This window comes from Manihot esculenta, chromosome 10 (assembly GCF_001659605.2).
Source record: "Manihot esculenta cultivar AM560-2 chromosome 10, M.esculenta_v8, whole genome shotgun sequence".
In the NCBI taxonomy this organism is placed as follows: Eukaryota; Viridiplantae; Streptophyta; class Magnoliopsida; order Malpighiales; family Euphorbiaceae; genus Manihot; species Manihot esculenta.
Window position 1 is genome coordinate 5,590,861 of NC_035170.2, and position 24,073 is coordinate 5,614,933.

Genomic DNA, 24,073 nt, shown 5'->3' on the forward strand with positions numbered 1-24,073 from the left:
GTTGGTCAATGGTCACACCTGCTACATTTGAGCATTCATGTGGAAAGTGGAAACAAGAGTAGATAGGTTGCCATTTTGAGAATCTGGCATTACCAAGAGCTGAAGTATTTCATATGGATTCCCAAGCTATGGGGAAACATTTTTCAATATCACCGACCTCCGCAAGTAATTTATCAAGGACCTTTGCTTTATGAGAGAATAACAGTTTTGGTACTCAATTAGTATACTAGTTAATCCGTTAAAAGTTGCAGAAAAATGTAAAATATTTTCAATACAAAAAAATAATTATTAGACATTTTTACAAAATCTTAAAGATCAATTAATGGTTTTTTTCTTATCACATAGATTAAATAGTAATATTTAACGGTTAAAATTAATAAAATAATTAATTAATATATTTTTTAAAATTTTATAGATATTTTAATGTATGTTTCAAGACCGAAGAATAATTAATAAGTTTTAGGTAGTAAATTTTTCTGAATTTAATTTACAAATAAGTTCAAATTGGAATTCTCATATCTTACAGAGTTGGTGTGAACCAGACCAGACATTGAAACAACATTACTTTGAAACAGGTTTCGCTCATCAAATTCTAGATTTAATTGCAACACTGTCAAGGATAACCAAAACACAAACACACAACTGCTGAAGTCCTGAACAAAGTTGAGAGAGTGAAACAAGATAATGATACTAAGGATCCATGCTCATTGATTTTACTCCAACTGAATTTGTTGCAGAAAAGACTGAAGTCCTTCATAAAACCTTATTTTACATCGAGCAATCTTGGTCATTCTCCATACTCAACTCCTTGGGTGAATAAAATATGATTATGTCAGATTCGTCTGGCAATTTAAAGCTCACCATTTTCTTTGACTTGCTCCTTGGATCTTTGATGATTGAAGAAATATCCATTGAACAAAAACTTCGATCAGCCTCTCGATCAAGCATCACCAATCTCTCCAATGAGAAACTCTTCTTCCTTGCCTTGGAAGAAATAGCTTCACATTCTTCCATGGAAGAAGAAGATGGGTGTATCCTTTTGAAGAAATGTTTTGAAACAAAAAGTTCACCTCCATTTATGCAATCTGGGTTTAAGCTAGGAGAGGCCAAAAGCCATTCCTCTAAAGTCTGTTTCTTCTTCTTCTTGTTCTTCGTCATCTTCTTTACTGTTAGCCATTCTGGTTTGAGCAATTCAACAATGCAGGATCCTTGACTTGGACTGTTATCCATAAAGTGGACTTCTGGGTTTGGCTCAGAATTAATGTTCTTGCTATGGTTGATTCCCATTGAATTATTCCACCAACAATGAGAGAAGGAAAGGGTTTGAGGAGAAAAATGGTAATTTAGGTAAGTGTTCTTTTGGGCAATATGTATATGTATATATATAAATATTGGGTAGGACGGAGAGGAAAGTTGTTCCCACCCATAACGCTAGGTTAGACTTCGTAATCATCATTTTCATGATCTTTAGCGGTTCGGCGCATGGCTATTTTCTTCTTCTTGTTTTTTTTTTTAAAAAAAAATTGAGGAGAAGAATCTGAAACCTATTTATTATGCACTTTCTATTAAATTAAGTCCATAGATATTGCTATTTTCTTATATTATAGAGTTAAGATTGTAATTACTTTTTAAAATTACTCTTCCAATACAATTCACAAGTTATTATTCGATCATTAAATTTTAAAATAAAATTTAAAATTTTGTTTTTTTAACAATAACTATTTATAACATCAATATAAAGTTTTTTATATAAATATACACTTTAATTTTATTTTTTTCGCTTTAATCATAATATTAACTTTTTTGTTTGTTTTACTACGTATTTTTTTATCTGTAATCTAAGATTTCTGCATATAAATTAAAATAATTAATAAATATATTAAATTTTAATGAAAATATAAATAAAAAACTATGTTACCTTTTAATTAAAATTCTTATACAAATAAAATAAAAATAATCAATGTTTTAAAAATACTCCATTTATTAAAGAGTAAATTAAGAAAAAAAATATTTACTAAAGTATTTAACCATGAAACAACATTAATTAAAAATAAAAAAAAATCTTAATATGACAATTAAAAAAAAAACAGAGGGAGCAAATTTTATTGGGCTGATCATCCATTTGGCAAAAGATGGTGATAAAATCAAAGTTGGTGAGTGTGAGTTAGTGCTATTTGTAATTACAAAGTGTAATTCAATTGTCTTCTTATAAGTGAGGTATTGTTTGTGGTGGATCAGCTTAATTGCTTTGGAATCTTTAATTTGTCATCTACTTCAAACTTGGCTTTTTTTTTTCTTTTTTTTTTTACATAGAAAACTTAGCCAATTGCTTCTGTGCATGAAATGATCCTCTCCAACTCAAGAATCTCTTGTTGTATCATTATTCCATAAAAAATATAAGTATAACTATTTTCGATGAGGAGCAATATATCTGAAAAATAGAACCGAGTTGTGATTGATTGGACTTGAGGTTCACTCTAATATTCAAGTTAGTATACCGAAAAATAAGGCGAATATAATGAATTATTTATAATTTGAGTAGTATGAGAGAATAACATACATTTGTCTCTATGATTATTTTTTTTTATACCGTAAGAAGGAGAAAATAAATAAAATATTTTTTGATAATTCTACGATGATGTGACTAATTGCTTGATAAGGGATACCGCCAGCTAATAAATTGGTGATTTCACAATTACAGACGTAATAAGATATCTTGAACTGTGTTTAATAACGGTAACTTTGTACCGAGACTCGTCCTATCCAATAGAGGGCGAGTTTTGATGATGAACCGAGTTTAAGGTATCCGAATCTTCCTTTACTCGAGTTAGACCGCGTTACTTACTTATCAAATTCCTTACCGCGTATGCTTCTATAATGATAAATAATTTCAATTATATAATAGATTAAAGAATAAACATGACTTACTTAGAATTATTATTATGTAGCATTATTTATTAAAATTTAAAATTTATTTCTCTAAATTTAAATAATTTAATAAATAATTTCAATTATATAAATAGATTATAGAATAAGTGAGATAATTACTTTTTAATAATAAAAATAGCATATAAAATTAAATTATGCAATGAATGAATAATTTTTTAAAAAAATTATACATTGAAATTGAAATTTTAAAAATGAAAAATAAATTTTTTTGGATTGAAAAAAATTAAAAATGGGAGGGATAAAATAAAATGAAAAATTAAAATTAAATAAACTAAATAGCATAAACATTAAAGGCAGATAAAAATTTATTTGATTAAAAGATTAAAGAGTTTAATTTTATAAAGTACAAAATATTTTAATTAAGTAATTTTAAAATAAGAACTAACTAATAAATTTTTTAAAATATGATCTAATGGTAATTTTTCATATTAATATAAAACTATCTAAATATCCTTATATAATTTAAAAATTTTCAAAAGATCCATGGCTCTTTGGCCCACGCTGGCTCCACCTCTTATAGGAAACCGATTGATGTTGGATGGACAAATGCTATTGATTGCAGATTCTGGATATACCTGATATTATGTTGTCTAATTTGTTTTGCATAGCCTATTTGTTGATGTTGGTTAAGTTTGTGATACTGAGTTGTATAGCGTTGAGGATATGAATGTTTTGTCTGTATTGATGAGGCTTGTTGTCTCTGTTATGTACAATGTAAGTGAGGTATTTTACCTTTTATTGTTGTACAGTAATTCAACAATAAAATTCCTTATTGATTAAAAAAATGTCTAAATTAAAAATTTAAAGGGTAAATTATATTTTCGTATTTAAAATTTAGCACAATTAACGGATAAATTTTTATATTTTTAAAATTAAACGCTTAAATCTCTCTATTAATAAGTCTATTCAAATTATAAGTTTCTATTTATTTTTGCCATTAAAGGTATTGAAATATTTTTATTATACTTTTTAAATGGATAAAATATATTTCGGTTCTTGAGTTTTAATATAATTAATGGATCGGTCCTTATATTTTTAAAATTATACATTTAAATCTCTATATAATCAGTTTCTCCTCGTCTATTATAATTTAAAATATTTTAATCATTCATTTTTTATTTAAAAAAAACACTTAAATCCCTATTAATTTTTATCTATAATATTTTATTTAACTAACTTTTAATACTTTTTATTCTTAATTTTCATTCATTAAAATATTTTAATACTTATAATCTCAAAACTTTCAGAAAATACTTATAATTTCAGCTATTTTTAAATGTTATTAAATAACTTTTAATTAAGTTGTAAACTTTTATAAAGACTATTTTAGGAAGAAATTATACTTTGAGAAAAAGTTTGGACATCCACTAGTTTTGAACTGATGTTTATAATTGATGGATGAATTTTAATATTAGTGGATTAAATATAAAGAAATTTAAGGATTTAGTTTTAAAAGTATAAAATTTTTCACCTATATTGAATGGATTTAAGTGTTCACGAGAATATTTTAGATATTTAAAATATTTATTCTTCTTATAACTACTTGACTAACCAAATTATGAATAGAAAAACTTTCAATTTGGACGAATTAATTATATAGGGATTTAAGCGTTCGATTTTAAAAATATAAAAATCGATCTATTAATTACGTTAAAACTCAGATATTAAAGAGTAATTTATTTAAATTTAAATTTTTCATCCTTTAAAAATTTAGTTTACTTATCTTAATATTATTACTGATAAAAATTTACTCCAATGGTATGAAATACAGTTCATATTGAATGGATTCAATATTTATTTAAATATCACAAATTTATTATCTTTATTATATTACCTATATTTTTTTTCTTAAAAAACATTTTTTTCTTTTTTTTTATTATGATACAACATTATTTAAATATACACACTACTGATATACTAAAATTTTCTATTTAATAAAAGTAATTTATACTTCATCATCTCACAAAAATAGACTTAAACTTTTTTTCACATGGATTAATAAATCAATGTGAAAAAAAATTTAAAAACAATATGATGGAAAAAATAAACAATGTGAAAAAAACAAAAGTATGTGAAAAAAAGTATGTCTCCTTAATCTTCGAGCTGTTTTTTTTTTTTTTTTTCGTACAAATCCTTTCAAATATACTTCAATAAGCAAACCTTAGTAATATTAGTCACTGTTGTAGGCCATACTAGACCATCTAACCAGGGGTAAGCATTTGGTCGGTTCGATTTTGAATCGAATCGAACTGAATAAATTGAAAATTGAAATTTTAGTGTTTATGAAAATCGAACCGAACCGATTTTGGTTAGAAACTGAATCGAACTGAACCGGTCTGATTCAGTTCGATTTGATTCGGTTTCGATTTTTAATAATTTTTTTATTTTTTACATTTTATTTTTAATATTTTAAAATTTAATAAAAATATTTTAATCTTAATATGATTTAATTTCTCTATATTATTGAAAAAATATATTATTATCATTAATCGGTTCAATTCGGTTTTTTCGGTTTTTTTATGATAAAAACCGAATCGAACCAAAATAACCAAAATTTTTGAAATTAAAAACCGAATCGAACTGAAATATATAAAAAATCGAATCAAATTTTTAAATCGATTCGATTCAATCAATTTTTTCGGTTTGAACCGAATACTGCTCACCCCAACATCTAACTACCCCTACATCTAACTAATCCCAACATGTCCTAACCATAAAATAAAAAACAAAAGTATGCGTGTCATCCTCCTCTAGGTTGCAAATGTTATATCTAAGATCCAAATCAATTCTTGGCCAACTCAAATTCACTTTGAAGAAAATACTTTTAATAACTCTACAGGTAAAAATCTTAAATTTGAGAGGATTTTTAACTGTAAAATTATAATTTCAATTATCAGGAATAAAGAAATAAGCCAATACTACTGAAAAATTAACAAGCAAATGAAATTCATATTTAATTGCATAAATACCAGAGTGAGAACTAAATCCTTTTATCAATATGATTCAACATACATAAAAAGATTCTCGAAATACATTATACATCTTTTCGAAGGAGCAAATCATTTAACAAAGGGATATTCCAACTAACTCCATTTTCTATGATAAGACTAGAAACTTTAAAATATTTCAACTCTAGTATCTAAATAAAAATTACTATTTCTAGAAATCCATGGATCTTCAAATACATATTTGAGATCAATTACCTACCCTCAATTGCATACCCTGTTTTAGCATTGTCTGTTTTAACTCTCGGCTTTTAAAAAGTCCTGTTTGAAAAATATTTAGTTTTGAATATTCTTCTAAATAAGGAAACCTCATAAAAAAAGTCTCTTCCTTTTCCTACCCAATATAGCTAAATTAAAACATTGATGATTTCAAAATCTCATGTTTTCTGAGATTTTTAATATATTTTTTCCATCTCAACTGGTGAAATTTTCTCTATCTCTATCGTTAAACTTCACTAGTATGAATTTATCATTTTTTATATCTCTGTCTCGTTAAATTCCACTAGTATGAATTTATCATTTTCTATAATTCCACTAGTATAACAAAGAGATGGCATACAATGAAATTGCTTGAGTAACAAAACCTCTTTTACTACTCAACAAAGGAATTTTCCTCTTCATCCATCAATTCTCTTCCATAATCTATCCTTAAGATAAGAAAATTTTGCTACTTATTTTCCCATAAGAAAATCCCAAATATCTATTATGGTCAAGAGGTAAAGACATATTCAGAATAGCTAAGATCTCTCCTTGTAAAGCCTTCAAGCAATTCACACTAAACAAAATACTAGACTTTTGAAAATTAACGGCCTAACCTAAAATAATCTCGTAAGTATTCAAGATTGTTAAGATATTACTACATTATCTTATATATTCTTTTTTTAAAAAATATCGTCTATAAATAACAAGGGCAAATTTTCACCCATCATCTTTAAACTTATAGTGTTATAATAGTATTGTTCCTTAACTTAAATTTGTATAATAAAACCCCTCAATTTTAAACTTTGTAACAAAAAAGGCTAAATTTCCTTTTGTTGATGTGTCAATAAAGATATTTTATATTACAATTATCTCTCCTCCACCTCATTTATTTCAGTTGATCAAAAAATCTCTCTCATCTCTCTTTTTGGCCTCTATAGAAGACGAGATCAGTGTTCATCAATTTTTGAAAAGACGATATCCTCATTTATTCCTAAGAGGACAATTTTCTCATTTTATTTATTCATCTATCCCTAAAAAGATAATATTATCGACTTCATAGCCTCGTTTGTGGCCAAGATGTGTCTCTACTAGCTCTTCGTGTACAAAGATATATTTTCTCTTTCTAGCCTTTAATGATTGTGGATGCGTCAAAACCAACCGCTCATTTGCTATTGAGTTTTGCCTTCGATATTTGTTGTTATATAGCGCCTAAGTTTTCTGTTAATTAATTATTCGTTCTTTCTTTCTCGATATCATGATAACTAGATTTTATGAGTAAATTCATTGATTATAGTTTTCATTTATGTTTTTAGAGTATGATTAGAGTATGATTAGAAAATAAATTTGTGACATTTATTAGTTTAGAAAATGGGTTTATTAGTTGAATTTCATAGATTTATAAAATTTTTTAGGAGTTCAATTGCTGATATTATGAATGCTTTTGATGGGGTTTTTTTGGAAGATCTATAGGGTTACTGTTGCTAATTACGAAATGCTATTATCATGTTTTTATCCTTGCATTATTTTTCAGATTTTATTGATACTCTGATTGTGAATAGATTAAGTCATAATGTTATTGTAAACTGTTGTGTTCCATAAATTGTAGAGAGTGAGTGTAAACTCGATTTGATTCCGTTTGTAAAATATAAACATTTTAATTTTAATTTTTTTATTTAATTTGGTTCAAAATAAAATCTAGAGACATGCTGTGTGTATTTTTTCATTATTCAATGTATAATGTGAATTTTACCATAAAATAATAAAAAATATATATAGCATGACACATCGATTGCTGGCACATGTTTATTCCTTAGGAATTTAAATTTAAATTTAAATTTAAATAAAATCACGAAAAATTTTTAAATTTTAATTTATTATGCTAAAAAACAAAATTTTAGATTAAAATGTTAAAATTCGTAAAAGTTTGGCTTGTATGCCAATATCTTTAAATTTTTATGTTTATTATTTCATTTAATCTTAATATAATTATATTTTTACTTATTATTATTAAAATTTTAATTTTTTATTTATATGTAATTATATTATTATTTAAAATTATTAAATTAATTTAAATTATTAAATTCAAGTAAAATTATTTTAATAATCATTTATACAAATATGTAAAGCATTCATTATAATAAAAACATTATTATTAGGTTTCGATTGTATTACAAAAATTATTTTTTATATTTTATGATATTTGAGATCCTAAAAAAATAATCAATAAAATTTTTTTTTACTAAAATAAAAATTAAATAAATTTAAGAAAAATAATTTACCTTTTTTTAAAAAAATTATTTTTTTATATTTTAAAAATTTTATTAGAATCTATACATATAAATTTATTAATATATTTTATTTTTTAAATTAAAATTAAACAATAAAAATAATTTATTTTTATTAGAAAATATTTTTTATAAAAAATATTTTATAAAACAATATTTTTCATAAAAATATTTATCAAATATAAATTATTTTTACAAACAAACAAAATATTAATTTTGTAATATTTATTTAATAATATATAAACTTCAATTGAATTTTAAATCTTTTATTCTTAATTTTCACTGATTTATTAACCTGACCATAATTAAAAATATTAATTTTGACTATACAACTTTAAACTCTATTTATTTTTTAAAAATAATTTATATTTTAAAAATTATTTTTTAACGAAATCATTTATTTTTTATTATTTAATTTTAATTTAAAAAATAAAATATATCAATAAATTTATTTTAAAAATTTTAATAAAATATTCAAATTATTCTTTTTAAAATAAATTAATTTTTTAATTAAAAAAATATTTTATATTGATTAATTTTTTAGTGCTTATTTTTCTGAAAAATATTGTCTAGTTTTTAAAATTAAAAAAGGAGTACAGTGCCCTCAGGTAAAAAAAAAAAAAAAAACAAAAACAAAAAAACAAAAAAACCGAGTACAGCAGCAGCGCAGAAGACGAGCAGAGAAAAGAAAGAACAAAGAGAAAAAAGATTTGCAGCTTAGATTCTCCTCTATCAGTCCATATCCCTCTCTAATTCCCACTCTGCTCCTTTAATCAACACCACAATGAACCCATCAACACCAATTCCCGAAGATTTCTCTTCTCTTCCTCTCGAATTCATTCCATATCCTCCTCTTCCTGATCCTACTCCTGCTCCTGCTCCTACTCCTAATCCCAATCCCAATCCCAATTCAATCTCAAATCCCACTCTCTCCCTCAACTCAAATCCTAATCACTTCTTCTCCTTCTCCGTCCCTAAGAAACGCCGTCGCGGCCGCTCCCAACGCACCGCCGCTACCTCTACGTCGTCGTTTCAGCTTCCTCAGCTTCCTCAATTTCATACCAAACCTGACATCCGTGTATTACAAACCCCTAACCCTAATCCTAATCCATATCCTAGTGCACTAACTCAACAGTCAGTTCCCGACATTGCTGAAGAGATAATTGTGATCAACAAGGAATCCACATCCGAGGCATTGATTGCACTCTCCGCAGGATTTCCCGCTGATTCCTTAACAGACGAGGAAATTGAAGCTGGCGTAGTTTCAGTTATTGGTGGAATTGAGCAGGTTAATTACATCATTATTAGAAACCATATAATTGCGAAATGGCGCGAGAATGTGAACAATTGGATAGCCAAAGAAATTTTCACAAATTCGGTGCCGAAACACTGTCACGGTCTTCTGGATTCTGCTTATGACTATCTAGTTTCGCGCGGGTACATCAATTTTGGAGTCGCACAATCTATTAAAGAGAAAATCCCCAATGAGTTTACTAAGTCCAACATAATCATCATCGGTGCTGGTTTGGCTGGATTGGCCGCTGCGAGACAGTTGATGAGATTTGGGTTTAAGGTTACAGTTTTGGAGGGAAGAAAACGCGCTGGTGGGAGAGTTTATACCAAGAAAATGGAGGGAGGAGGAGTAAATAAGGTTTCTGCTTCGGCAGATTTAGGTGGGAGTGTTTTGACAGGGACTTTGGGAAATCCTTTGGGAATTTTGGCAAGACAGTTAGGGCATTCATTGCACAAGGTGAGAGATAAATGTCCACTCTATAGTGTCGATGGGAAACCAGTTGATTTGGATACTGATATGAAGGTTGAAACAGCTTTTAATCGACTGTTGGATAAGGCTAGTAGGCTTAGGCAGTTGATGGGGGAGGTTTCAATGGATTTGTCATTAGGGGCAGCATTAGAAACTTTTAGGCAGGTGTATGGGGATGCAGTGAATAAGGAGGAAATAAACTTGTTTAATTGGCATTGTGCAAATTTGGAATATGCCAATGCTGGTTTATTGTCAAAGCTTTCTTTGGCGTTTTGGGACCAGGATGATCCCTATGATATGGGAGGAGATCATTGTTTTATGCCTGGAGGAAATGGGAGGTTGGTTCAGGCTTTAGCAGAAAATGTGACTATTTTGTATGAGAAGACCGTGCATACTATTAGGTATGGGAGTGATGGCGTGCAGGTTATTTCTGGAACTCAGGTTTTTGAAGGAGATATGGCATTGTGCACAGTTCCACTTGGGGTATTGAAGAGTGGGTCCATAAAGTTTATTCCTGAATTGCCGCAGAAGAAGCTTGATGGGATTAAGAGGTTGGGGTATGGGCTGTTGAATAAGGTTGCAATGCTTTTCCCGTACGTGTTCTGGGAAACTGATCTTGACACTTTTGGGCATTTGACTCATGACTCGAGCACTCGAGGGGAGTTCTTTTTGTTTTATAGCTATGCAACAGTTTCTGGTGAACCTCTATTGATTGCGCTGGTAGCAGGTGAAGCTGCACATAAGTTTGAGAGTATGCCTCCCACAGATGCAGTGACACAGGTTCTTCAGATTCTTAAGGGTAATCCCTTTGTGATTATTTGGTAGCTCTATGAAGAGTGTAAAAACTATTATCTCGTGATTATTAGGTGATTTAAGAATTGTTCACAGCATCCCTCATAGTATTAAGAGCAACCATCTTGGAGAACCTCCTGAAGTAGTTAGATGACAATTTCTAATGCTTTTGAACATGTTTTCTCTGCATGTATTTTCAATGAAAAATTTCTTGGAGAACCTCCTGAAGTAGTTAGTGACAGTTTCTAATGCTTTTGAACATGTTTTCTCTGCATGTATTTTCAATGAACAATTTCTCTTCCTTGTTCAGAAGTTTGTTCACCATCTCAGTCTTGAATCATGATTATTTCATATGAAATGGAAGTTCTCAAATGGTTTTACTTATTATAATTAGTCTTTAAGGCGCCTGGCATGAATACTTGCAGGTATATATGAACCAAAGGGAATCACTGTTCCTGAGCCCATCCAAACTGTCTGTACAAGATGGGGTAGTGATCCTTTTACCCTTGGTTCTTACTCAAATGTTGCTGTTGGAGCGTCTGGAGATGACTATGATATATTAGCAGAAAGTGTTGGGGATGGAAGACTCTTCTTTGCCGGGGAAGCCACCACTAGGCGTTATCCTGCAACCATGCATGGTGCCTTTCTCACTGGTTTAAGGGAAGCTGCAAATATAGCTCGCTGTGTTAGTGCTCGAACCTTGAAGATGAAGGTTGGTCGGAGCCCTTCAAAGAATGCTCATAACTGTGCTTCTCTTCTAGTTGATTTATTTAGGGAGCCTGATTTAGAATTTGGGAGCTTTGCTACCATTTTTAGTCAAAAGAATGCTGATCCAAAGTCCACAGCTATTCTGAGGGTGACATTTAATGAGCCTCGAAGAAAAAGTCAGGAAAGTTGTGGGTCAGACCAACAACATTCCAATAAATTACTTTTTCAGCAGCTTCAGTCGCATTTTAATCAGCAACAACACCTTCATGTTTACACACTGTTATCAAAACAACAAGCTTTTGAGCTAAGAGAGGTGAGAGGGGGCGATGAAATAAGGTTGAATTATCTATGTGAGAAGTTAGGAGTGAAGCTGGTAGGAAGAAAGGGTCTGGGGCCTGCTGGTGATTCTCTTATTGCTGCTATTAAAGCTGAGAGGGGCAGTCGCAAAGCCATGCCTTCTTCTTTGGCTCTTAAAGTGGGCACTTTGAAGGGGACATCAAAGCTAAAGACAGGCACTTTGAAGCAGAAATTGATAAGGCATGTGCTAAATATTATAACATTAACTTTTCTTTTCTCTTAAAATTTCCCTTCAAAATTGATTGAAATTGTGCTTTTCATATTCTTCCAGGCGGGCTAAAGTCGTGAGTAACAGCAATAGGTTGGTTCCATCTCCCAATTTAAATGCAGTAAATGGTCAAGTCACAGAGGAAAACGTGACTGCAAGTCAGACACATTCTGATATATCTGGTCCAGGTACATGAAAATCTATAATATTCCTTTGTTTAAGTTGCAATTCAATTGTTCAATTCTGTATTAGAGCATGTATATTAAGCTGGCTTATCTATGCCATTAAGCAACCAGTTCTTGGGGATATAAATTTAGGCTATGTTTTATTAACCTTTAGTCATCTAGCCAATTGTAGCCTAAGTAATATTGAGGTTCTAGTTTATTTTTGTAGCTTCTATGCTATTTTTTAGTTGAACCTTGTGAGAACACTCAATAAAAGCTTTATCATGGTTGTGGACATTTACATACATAATAAGGGAAGAAACATGTATTTGCTTTTCTTCTTATGTGAGAGAGAGCCTCTCCTTTTTTGTGCAATTACTATGAAAGTGTTACGTATTATAGGAAGAGGAGGAATAAGCACGAATAAAGAAATAGGGCTGTTGGAGGAAATAACATAATTGTAATTGAAGGGAGAGGTTGTTAGAGTGGTATAAAAGGAGAGATTAGACGGTTGTAAAGGCATTCAAGAATCAATCAATAAAACTCTCTCTCTTTATCTCTCAAATTCTGTCCTCATCTCCTTCTTTCTTCCCTCTTTCATACTGACAATTTGGTATCAGAGCAAGGTTGCAAAGTTGGAAACTGTTGTGAATTGAGCTTTCGAGGCTGCAGGAATGACGAGATCTGCAGCATTACAGTAGAGTTTCCACAAGAATCTCGGAATTAGAGGAACATGTTAGGGCTCCTTAGGAAGAATCGAAAAGGAGCAAGGAAGAATTGACTCTAAAGTTCAAAGAAGAATCAAAGAAGAATAAAGAGGAACTCTCGTTGAAAATTCAAGATTTGATGAATCAGATCGTGGGAGAAATGAGAACCTTGATGGCCTTACAAGGTATTGGGAAGATGAAAGAGAACAACAGTGAAACTAATGAAGAGATCGATCACCCTGCTAGTAACTCAACAGCTTCCTTAGGAGGGCGAGGACTATTAGAAACGCTGAAAGATCTAATGAGATTGAAGGTATGTCCAAAGATCTAATGAGATTGAAGGTATGTCCAAAATTTTGCCCAAAATTAAGTTGATTGCGTTTGATGGGAATGAGCCAAGAGCTTGGATTAGAAAATGTAGAAGTTTACGAAGTGAAGAAAGATCAGAAGTTGAATCTAGCTAGCCTGTTCTTAGTTGATAAGGCTGACTCTTGGTTCCATAATTGGATTAAGAGTGAAGGAAGGCATGAATGGGAAGATTTTGAAAAATATTTATGTGTGGGATTCAGGGAAGAGGAATTTGAAGATGTGGTGGAAGAAATAATGAAGTTGAGACAAGAAGGAATGGTAGAGGAATATTAAAGTAAATTTGAAGATGTTAGGGTTAGATTGGAGAGATATATGCCTAATCTAGGGGAGACATGCTTCCTCTCCGAATTCATTGGAGGGTTGAAGGATGATATTAGACCTATGGTTAGAATGATGAAACCCATCACACTCCCACAAGCATTCCAAGTGGCTAAATTCTAGGAGCAGCTCCTTAATTATGGCAAAACGATTGAAGTCTCCCAGTTACAAGAATAGCACCTTCACTCCTTCCTCAAACACCTATAAACCTCCTCAGTTTCATTACTCCTACCAGAATAAAACACCCAACACTGACGGAAAAAAAAAAAATACTCCAGCCTATTCCACCCAAAACAACAACGAAAACACCCAAAGTTCCTAAGCTGCAAGCAAGAGTACTTATGTTAGTAGTACCAACCAAGCTGTTGTGAAAACCAGTAGGCCCTGTTTTAGATGTGGCGAGAAATACTTCCTGGCCACCAGTGTAAACAACAAAAATCCTTGATGAACATGCAAGGAGAAGAAGAGGAAGATAAAGAAGTGTGGCATGATGTAACTAATGAGACACTACCTGAGCTAGAGGAGGAAGGGACCCTATCTGTGCACGCGATAGAAGGAAAATGTGGAGTAGAAATAGTTAGAGTCACGGGGAAACACAAGAACAGAGAACTGTTGAACTTAATAGACAGTGGCAATACTCACAATTTCATGGATACTAAGGTGGCTAAGGAACTGAAGGCACTTGTGGGAGAAACACCTTTTATGTCAATAACAGCGTTTGATGGAAAGAAGACCCTTAGAAGCTCCATGACACTTGCCTTTGAATGGAGAATCCACCAGTATGCTTTCAGATTTGATTTGAGATTGCACATGATTCTAGGGGTGGACTTGATAAAGACTTTCAATCCTTTCTTATTTGATTTTGAAAACTCTGCTGCGAGCTTCAAGTACCAAGAGAAGGAGATAATTTTGCAAGGAGTTAAAATAGTGGTACCTCATTCCAAGTTACTACAATGCGGAAGGCTTCTAGACTCTAGTATTCTGCATTCAATTACAAAAAGTGCAGAGTCCTAATCAAATCAAAGGAGAGACACAGAAGAGAATCTATGTGTCTTCCAAAATGATTTGCAGCTCTTGCTGGATAATTACAAGTGTATTTTTGAAGATGCTAAAGCTCTGCCTCCTTTTAGGAGCCACAATTACTCCATTCCTTTATTGTCAACTGCGCAGCCTGTGAATGTGAGATCATATAGGTACCCACATTTCTACAAGGCTGAGATAGAGAAGCAGGTTGAGGAGATGTTAATGTCTAAAGTAATACAATATAGCTCCAGCCCATATGCCTCTCCAGTGTTGCTAGTTAAGAAAAAAGATGGGACTTGGAGGATTTGCATTGATTATAGAAGACTGAATGACATTCGAGAAGGATATATTTTCTATTCTAATAATTGATGACTTATCATATGAGTTACATGGGGCAATAGTGTTTTCAAAAATTGATTTGAAGGTTAGGTCCCACCAAATTAGGATGCACCCTTTTGATTCTCACAAGACTGCATTTAGAACTCACCAAGGGCATTATGAATTCATTATTATGCCCTTTGGTCTCCTCAATGCTCCAGCTAGATTTCAAGGGTTTATGAATCATAATGTTTAGCTTTACTTGAGGAAATTTGTATTGGTTTTCTTTGGCAATATTATTACGCACAATGCGTCATAGCAGCAACATTTGGAGCATTTAGAAATAGTGTTTCAGGTGCTTAAAAGAACATAAGCTCTATGCAAAGTTGAGCAAATGCTCATTTGGAAAGCCAGAGGTGGAGACTTGGCCTGCACCAACTTCTATCATGGAATTGAAGAGTTTATTAGGGTTAACAAGCTATTATAGGAAGTTTGTGCCACATTATGGATCCATTAGTAGGCCACATTATGGATCCATTAGTAGGCCATTGACTAATATACTTAAGAAGGAAAGAAATTTTTCAATGCAATGCAGTATCTCAACAAGCCTTTGATCAACTGCAGGTTGCCATGTCTAGTGCACCTGTGTTAGCCCTACCAGATTTCACTAAGCCATTTATTGTGGAGATAGATGCTAGTGGAAGTGGAATGGGGGCAGTCTTACAGTAGGGGGCACCCAATAGCCTACATTTTTAAGGCTTTTGGACCTAGGACTAGAGTCTTATCTGTGTATGAGAGGGAGTTGTTGGCTATTACATTTGGCAGTCTCAAAATGGAGACAATATTTGGAGAATGGCAGTTCTTTATAAACATAGATCACGAGCATATCAAGCACCTTGTGGAACAAAGGTTGCAAACTAATTTACAACAGAAAGGAGGCCAAACTATTGGGATGGGATTATAAGATATTGTATAGAAAGGGCATTGAGAACAAAGTAGCATATATTCTCTCTAGAAGACCGGAAGATGGGAAGGAGCAAATGATGGCAATACAATTCACAGTACAACCCACTTAGATATCCCATCTACTGGCCAGTTATGAAGGAGATCAACGTGTTGCTGATCTGATTACTCAGTTAGCTATTGATCCAAATAGCAACCCTAATTACAAGGTTAAGCAAAGAGTACTGAATAAGAATGATAGGCTATATCTGAGAGCAACTAGGGTTTTAGGGCAGGAATTACTAGAATTATATCATAACTATTGGCAAGGAGGTCCACTCTGATATTAATGCTACCTATGTGAGACTAAGCAGGCATTTTTATTGGCCTGCTATGATGAAGTGGGTAAAGAGATGTGAAGTTTGTGCCAGGTGCAAGGTGGAGCATGTTGCTTCTCCTGTACTTCTTCAACCCGCTTCCTCTTCCTAATCAAGCTTGGCAACATATTTCGATGGACTTTATAGAGCAATTACCCAAGTCTCATGGTAAGGATGTTATTTTAGTGGTAATTTGCATATTCACTAAATATGCACACTTCCAACCCTTGCAAACGCTCCTTCTCAGCCTAGATAGTGGCAAGGCTGTTTTTGGAGTCTGTGATTAAGCTCCATGGAGTGCCACTGTTCATTGTTTTTGACAAACACAATATATTCACAAGCATTTTCTGGAAAAATCTCTTCAAATTGATCGGAACTAAATTGACATTCAGCACTGTATACTATCCTTAGTCAGATGGGCAATCTGAGAGACTCAACCAAAGCCTAGAAGGTTTACCTCAGATGTCCCTGTTTTCAGCACCCTCATTCTTGGAACAAATGGTTGTCCTTGGCAGAATGGTGGTACAATACTAGCTACCATAGTGCTATTAAGATGACTCCCTTTCAAGCACTTTATGGCTACCCCCCACCTCCACTAACATTCCATTTTGAAGAATGCATTTTTCATCCCCCTTCTTCTTCTATGGTTTCTCATCCCCCATTCTAGCGCTTTCAGAGTCGATACAGACAGAAAGTTGGAGAGAAAGGGGGCGGGGAAATTTCACGGAATAAACTCAGACCCCTAAAACGACATAAATGTGGTTTAACAAGTATTTTGCTGATAATATCATTTCAAGTATTCCTCCAAGGATCCTGCAAAACAGTTAGAGCTCACTCTGATGGTAGTTATTCGCTGATATGAATTTTGTGGAGCTTTTGTATAATGGAAAAATAATTCCTCAACAAACACTAGCAAGCTATTAACAGAGTCCTTTTTTTGCAGCTTTTTTTTATTAGGGAAACTTCTAAGAGCAGCACCCTGACTGATCTGTCGAGCTTGTTTAGGCCCCATCCTGGGTTCTTGCTGTGATATATTATCAATTTTCACTTGTCTGGGCTAGTTACCTTGATAGTTGGGCAGCTGAACTGTGAATCATGGGTAGGCTTTAATCATGTTCTGGGAATTTAGGGCTGAGCTTGAGCATGTTGAGTATGATTCACTGTCCTGTATCATGTGGCAAAGGATTGCTCAAGTCTTCAGGGGATCAAGCCGATCAGATATCTCTCATGTATTATCTCCCTTATCACCTACGATGTGGTCATAGCATATGCATATATGTGTATAAGAGAGGGAGCTTTATGTCTGTTGTCATTAATTAATTGAGATATTTTACTGATTGAAAGAGAGTTGAATTCTAGCATATTTCTGATAGAGTTAGGAAAAAAAATGTAAAGATGCAACATCACTGCTAACTATTGTTTCTTCTAAAATGGGTTCTGGATATTCATATCTTAATACAGTAATTGCAACAAAACAAACAGAAAATACAAGAATTAACTCTCAATGACAGAATTTCCAGGACACACTCCCAGGAAAGAGATCCTTTCCCTAGCCTAAGCCGTTTCTGTGGTGATTTCTCTGCATACCCTCCTTTCTACTGATGCTCCCTTTTGTTATGGAATTTGAACTCCATTTTCTTTTAGCATCTCCAGGTTTCATCCCTCTACCTCTAACAAATTAGCATCTTTGCCAACCCACTCCAGCTGCATAATTCTAGATCCATTCTCTCGATTCCCATTTTCTTTTATTCCCTCATCTATCCATTCTCTGCTTCCTCTATAACCTCCTCAATTGTTTTGAGCCTGGGTCTCCATTTTCTGGACTTTTATCATATACTTTGAGATGGTGTTTTCTTGACCTTCTATAATTTATGGCTATCATTTGTTCAATCTTTTTCCCCTTCTTCTGGTTAAACTAGTAGACATTCTTCATTTTGCCCTTTTTCAGATTTTAAGAAATTAAGAAGTAAGAAACACTTATAGTTGGAAGATTCATTTATATTCGGCCTTCAATGTGCGACTAATCCAATGCAACTTTTGCAATTCAAAACTTGTAGGGAGTTGTATGAATCATTTAGATCGAAAAAGTACATTAGATCTAATAGAATTATTTTGCTGTATCCAGACTAATATCAATCCAACCCATTTCATGAATAAAATGTGACCAATTAACCAACCAACAAAACTACTTGTTAGAAATAACATATTGTTGTTGCATCGAAACATATAAATGTCGACTAATCTGACTAACATTGAACTTGGTAAAATGAAATGGTTGAATAATTGAAAAATGAGATTATTCAGGAATACAAATTGAATGCTAAGATTACGCATTGAATTTCTGGTAGTAGATCCATAATCAAAAAAGTTGTGCTAGCATAGGTGATATACCAATTTTTTTTAAAATTAATTTGGTCCTTTCTAAAAAAAAGTGGATCTGGTTTTCCCATTGCATTAAATGGGAAAATGAATGTCTTTTATTACTTTATCTGTGATGCCATATGATCTTTCTCTATTGTTTGTTTGTGTCTTTTCTTTTCTTTTGTGTTTCCATGGTGATAAGTGAAACGTGCATGTGAGAGAAAATTGTCTCGAGTTCTACTCTCCGAAGCAATAAATCAATAGATAAGTGGCATGCCATTGTAATCCAATTGACACATTTCTTTGAATTGTTAAAATTTTCATCTTCTGTAGCATCATTTTTCTGCTGTAAAGTCTAATAGTAATGCTTGAATTTTATTAGGGCAAAGTCAAGTTGACGGATTGAAGAATGAGCAGATGACACCCTTCGGCTGACAGTTGAGATGTTGTGTAACTACTGATGGTATTTGGATTGGTATGCTGCTTACATTACTGAAGTCTTGATTCTTTTTTTTTTTAATCCATTTGGTAAACGACAGATCTCCCTTTGCTTTATCTTGATCTTCATATTTATGGTGAAATCATGTATGTACTGGAAGCTAAATTATTTTAACTAAAAACATTTTTTGTGTTACTTGGCTCTTAGCGTGCTAAATGTTAGTGGTATTTTTTGATGTATGTATTTTGGACATTTAATTGAGAATGTTAGTCTTGGTCATTCCTTTTCACGTCTAATCAAAATAAATGAAGCATATTGTGAAATCTTATTCATGAATTTGAAATTCCTACTTTTGTTTTGGGGGATACCTTACGCGCCTCTTTGAATACTCTACTCAATTGTGTTGCAGAATTTGGACGTCACTGTTGAATCCATCAACAAAGGCCAATTGGACCACTTCGAAAGCACTACTCCCAACTGTTTGAAGATAACTGTAGCAGGGTGCCAGCTTTGATATTTTCTAATTACCATCTGCAGTATCCTTCACTAGGAAGCTCCAATTCTTTGAAGTCTGTAAGAGAAGTGCTGCAGAGACTCTGGACAAAGTCAGGTTCTAGGCAGATTAGAAACTGTTGTAAGGGGAGTAACAAAGGGCCTGTCTCAAGCACAATTGAAGTAAACTCTAGAAGAGGAAATGAGCTTCAAGGCAAAAGAAGAGGGAATCAGTGATCTGTTACTGGCAGGAGATTCTTGAAGAAGATCGTTAGAGCAAGAAGCGGGGGAAGTGACACGTGGAAGAGGATTCTATGGAGGGCTCAAGTTGTTAAAAGGGTAGGTGTGGAGAATTTTCTTCATTGTAAAGGGAAGATGATTTCCTTCTCTGCAGTATTAATCTCCTGGTGAGGTTTAACAAATTTTGTCCTTTTGTTTGTTTCTGTGCTTAGCAGCAAATTTTTTTTCAATTGTAAACAGTGATTTTGATCCTTTCAATTCCAGAAATCAATAGCCGTTGCATTTAAAGTTTTTGGAATAGATCCTTTACCTTGGGTTTAAATGATCCTTTACCTCAGAAATCAATAGCCGTTGCATGTAGTTTCTTATGGGTTTAAATGATGCTTTTAGATTTGTGAAGGATCAAGTTTTTGGAATAGATCCTTTACCTTCTGTTAATAAGGCCTACTCCATGGAGTTCAAATTTGAGTCACAAAAAGAAGTTTTAGGGAGTATGAATGAGAATGTAGAGTCACTTTTGTTGCTTAATAAGGCACAAGGACAGTCCTAAGGGAGGCAGAAAAGGTTTGAATCCAACAAAGGGCATTAGTCTTATTGTAATATGGATGGGCATGCTAAAGAGGGTTGCTTCAAGTTTATAGGTTACTTTGATTAGTACAAGTCAAAAAATAAGGCTTTTGGATAGTCTTTTCAACAGTCTAAAACCATAGAAAATGGAAGTAAAATAGGGGTGGTTGTTGAAGAGTCCTTTACTGAAGAGGATAATCCTCTCGAACCTTCCAATGCAACTTCTAAAATTGATGAGCTTAGTGTCATCCTGAGCTCTCAACTCTCTACAACAGGAGGTTACAGAGATGGTGAAAGGGAAAACAGCTCTAGAAGTACTAAACAATTGGGATCCTACTTAGGATCCTTGTTATCAAGGTGAGAGGCGACACTAAAGCGACAAGATCTCCTATCACGTTAAGCAAGAGGCGAGAGGCAAAGCGATGCCTTTTTGAAAAAGGCGACAGAAGCTAAATTTTTTACATATTTTAGATATATGCATATAAATATAATATAAATATTTGCATAGTAATATCTATTATTCATATCTCTAGTCTTCAACTAAGTTCAACATCATCAACACCACCAAAATAAATTATGAATAAGCAACAATTTAAAATCAATAACACTCATGACCCATTCAGTATTGTTCTTAATAAATAAATAAAAATTCTCACAAATAAATGAACAACAGATCATAAATCAACAATAATTTCTAAATAAATTTTGAAATTCATGATTCAGCCTCAAGATTCACAACAAAAGCACCTATTTTGTTTAGAGATTGGCTGGAGAGTTTGGATGGAGAGTGGAGACATATAATGATGTGGAGAAGAGAATAATGAGAGGGAAGGAGGGGAGGAGATTGGGAGAAGAACTGAAGAAGGGCGGAGAAGAAGGATATCGGGAGAAGGACGGAGAAGGAAGAAGTAAAAAGAGGGGAGGAGATGAGACACATACCTGTGGAGGACTGATGTCGGAGACTTGGATGATGGCTGCTGTTTGGAGAAGGTTGTGTTGGCTGGTTGTTGTGCTGTTTGGAGAGGGCAGAAGAAGGTATTGCGGGACACAGAGTGTCTAAAGGTTTTCGGTTTTAATTTTAAAACCCTTTAAAATTGAAAAAAAAAAAAAAGAGGATGCGGCCAGGCGAGTGAGGCGCCTGCCTGGCACCTCACGAGGCCAGGCAAGCGCCTCCTGAAAGGAAAATTATAAACATGTATTTCCTTTTAAGGAAAATTATGTTGTGTAGGATGTTGTTCTACCTGTTCTAATGGCAAATTTAGATTCTATCTCCTTTATTCCCTCTGTCACTTCTGCCATTCACAATGATCAATCTGTTCCCTCTCCTGTCGCCCCTCCTGTGCTTAGGGGGTCCACCAGAATCACAGAAAAACCTTCTTGACTTTAGGATTTGGTTAACTTTGTTACTAGTGATGCTCTTACAGGTTCCACATCTATCTGTTTTGCTCCTCCTCATCATTCTTTTGTCTCTAATGTATTCAAGATTGCAGAACCAACTACATATGCCATCAAGAGATGCTAATTGGGTTGAGGCTATGCAGCTTGAACTGTTAGCCTTAGAAAAAAAAACAATACTTGAGTGCTTACTGAATTGTCCAAAGGGAAGAAGGCAATAGAATGTAAATAGGTGTATAAAGTCTAAGTGTAAGCCTACTGGTGAAGTTGATAGATTTAAGGCACGTTTAGTAGCCAAAGGCTACAATCAAATAGAGGAGCTGGATTATAAAGACAGGTTTTCTCTTGTTGCTAAATTGTCCACCGTTAGAATTTTTAATTACCTTCAAATAAATAGTGGCTTATATTTCAACTAGATATAAACAATGCTTTCTTGCATGATTTTTGGAAGGAAGAGGTATATATGGTACCTCTACAAGAATATAACAAAGCCTTGTCAAAGCAAGTCTGTCTGCTAAAAAAATCACTCTATGGCCTTAAATAGGCTTTCAGACAGTAGAATGTTCAATTGGTTTGGAACTGCCACGGAGCAGGCAGTAAATGATTCCGATCATGAAGGATTTGCTCTGTTTCCATGATCCTTCCATCGCATCATTCAAGCTTCCGTCAGTCACTGGATTTCTATCAGTCTTCTCATGATTACTGCCTTATTGTGAACACATAGATGATTCTTTTATATTTTGATATATGTGGATGATGTCATTTTAACCGGAATTTCAATTGCTGCTATATCTGAAGTTAAACATGCTTTGCATTCTAAATTCACTGTAAAGGACTTGGGATTTCTCAAATATTTTTTGGGTCTTGAAGTAGTAAGACCTCATGATGCTATTGTGCTTAGCTAAACAAAATTTATTTCAGATATCTTGATGCTGGCATGATGCATTGTAAGCCAGCTTCCTTCCCTCTGCTAAGGGCTAACAATTGTCTCCTGATTCTAGGGATCCTATTTCTAAACCTGATGTTTATAGAAGTTCAATTGGTAGACTACTATATGTCAATTTAACCAAACTAGATATCAGCTATGTTATCCAATACCTGAGTCAAATTATAAATATACCTAGAAAGCCTCATTGAGAGGTAGCAATGCATGTTTTAAGATATTTGAAAGGTACTTTGCAGTAGGGTTATGCTTTCCTGTTACTGACAGCTTGCAGCTTACAGCTTATTGCGACTCTGATTGTGTTTCTTACTCTTTCAGGGAAGTCTCTTAGGGTTTTTGTATTTTTTTGGGGTCTTCCCTGGTATCCTAGAAAAAAAAAAAAAACTATTGTCTCTTAAGTTCTCTACTGGGGCAAAATACAAGGCCTTGAGCACTGTCTGTGAATTGTGTATCACTTACGTTCTTCAAGACTTGCAGGTGGATGTTAAATTGCCCATTCGAAGTTACTGTAATAACAAGACCGCTGTCAATATAGCTGCTAATCATGTTTTTCACGAGAGACCGCATATTACATTGATTGTCATATTGTTAGGGTGCAACTCCAAAGAGGCTTCATCCGCACTTCCCATCTGTCAACAAAGGAGCAACTTACAGACATCCTTACCAAGCCGTTGTCTGCTGATCAACATCAATACCTGTCTTCCAAGTTGAATATGTTGTCTATCCCAGCTTCAACTTGAAAGGGGAGAGGGAGGGGAGTGTAGAGAATATTAGAGTATATTCTTTGTAATTTGTTGTTTATTTGTACTTGATTGATAAATAATTAGTGATAGGACTGTTTTGGTTATTTCTATTTTCTTTCACGTGTGCTGAAGACTGTACAAGGCACACTATCCATTATAACAGATATAATTTTTCCTTTTTGATAAGATTAATAAAGTTTACATATTTTCTCTTACGATTCTTCACACATAACGCAAAAGGCTGACAGTTTATTAGAACTAGTCATTGTAATTTCAATTTTTCTTAATCAAATAGAGTTGCTCTATTTGTAATCTGAATATAATGGGTTTGAGCAATGAAAGTATAAACGCAAAAGAAGTTTTGCTAGAGGAATGAATTCAAGATAAATCTAGAGATGATGAAGCTCT

General features: G+C 33.0%; 1 protein-coding gene across 3 annotated transcripts; it reads left to right on the top strand.

The window, feature by feature from the left end:
• Nucleotides 1-9,063: 9,063 nt before the first annotated feature.
• On the top strand, nt 9,064-23,766 carry LOC110624568 (protein FLOWERING LOCUS D). 3 transcript variants are annotated; one of them, XR_006352381.1, is made up of 6 exons: nt 9,064-11,001; nt 11,420-12,239; nt 12,331-12,455; nt 17,429-17,714; nt 19,229-19,321; nt 19,695-20,216. XR_006352381.1 is itself a non-coding variant. In XM_021769765.2 (5 exons), the coding sequence occupies exons 1-4, from the start codon at nt 9,225-9,227 to the stop codon at nt 19,279-19,281; spliced, it is 2,775 nt and encodes a 924-aa protein (XP_021625457.1). In that variant the 5' UTR covers nt 9,065-9,224; the 3' UTR covers nt 19,282-19,321; nt 19,695-20,305. The 3 variants fall into 3 exon arrangements, 1 of the variants encoding a protein (XP_021625457.1); XR_002489440.2 differs by lacking the exon at nt 17,429-17,714 and adding an exon at nt 23,400-23,766 and having other exon boundaries at nt 9,065-11,001; nt 19,695-20,184; XM_021769765.2 differs by lacking the exon at nt 17,429-17,714 and having other exon boundaries at nt 9,065-11,001; nt 19,695-20,305.
• The last annotated feature ends 307 nt before the right edge of the window (nt 23,767-24,073 follow it).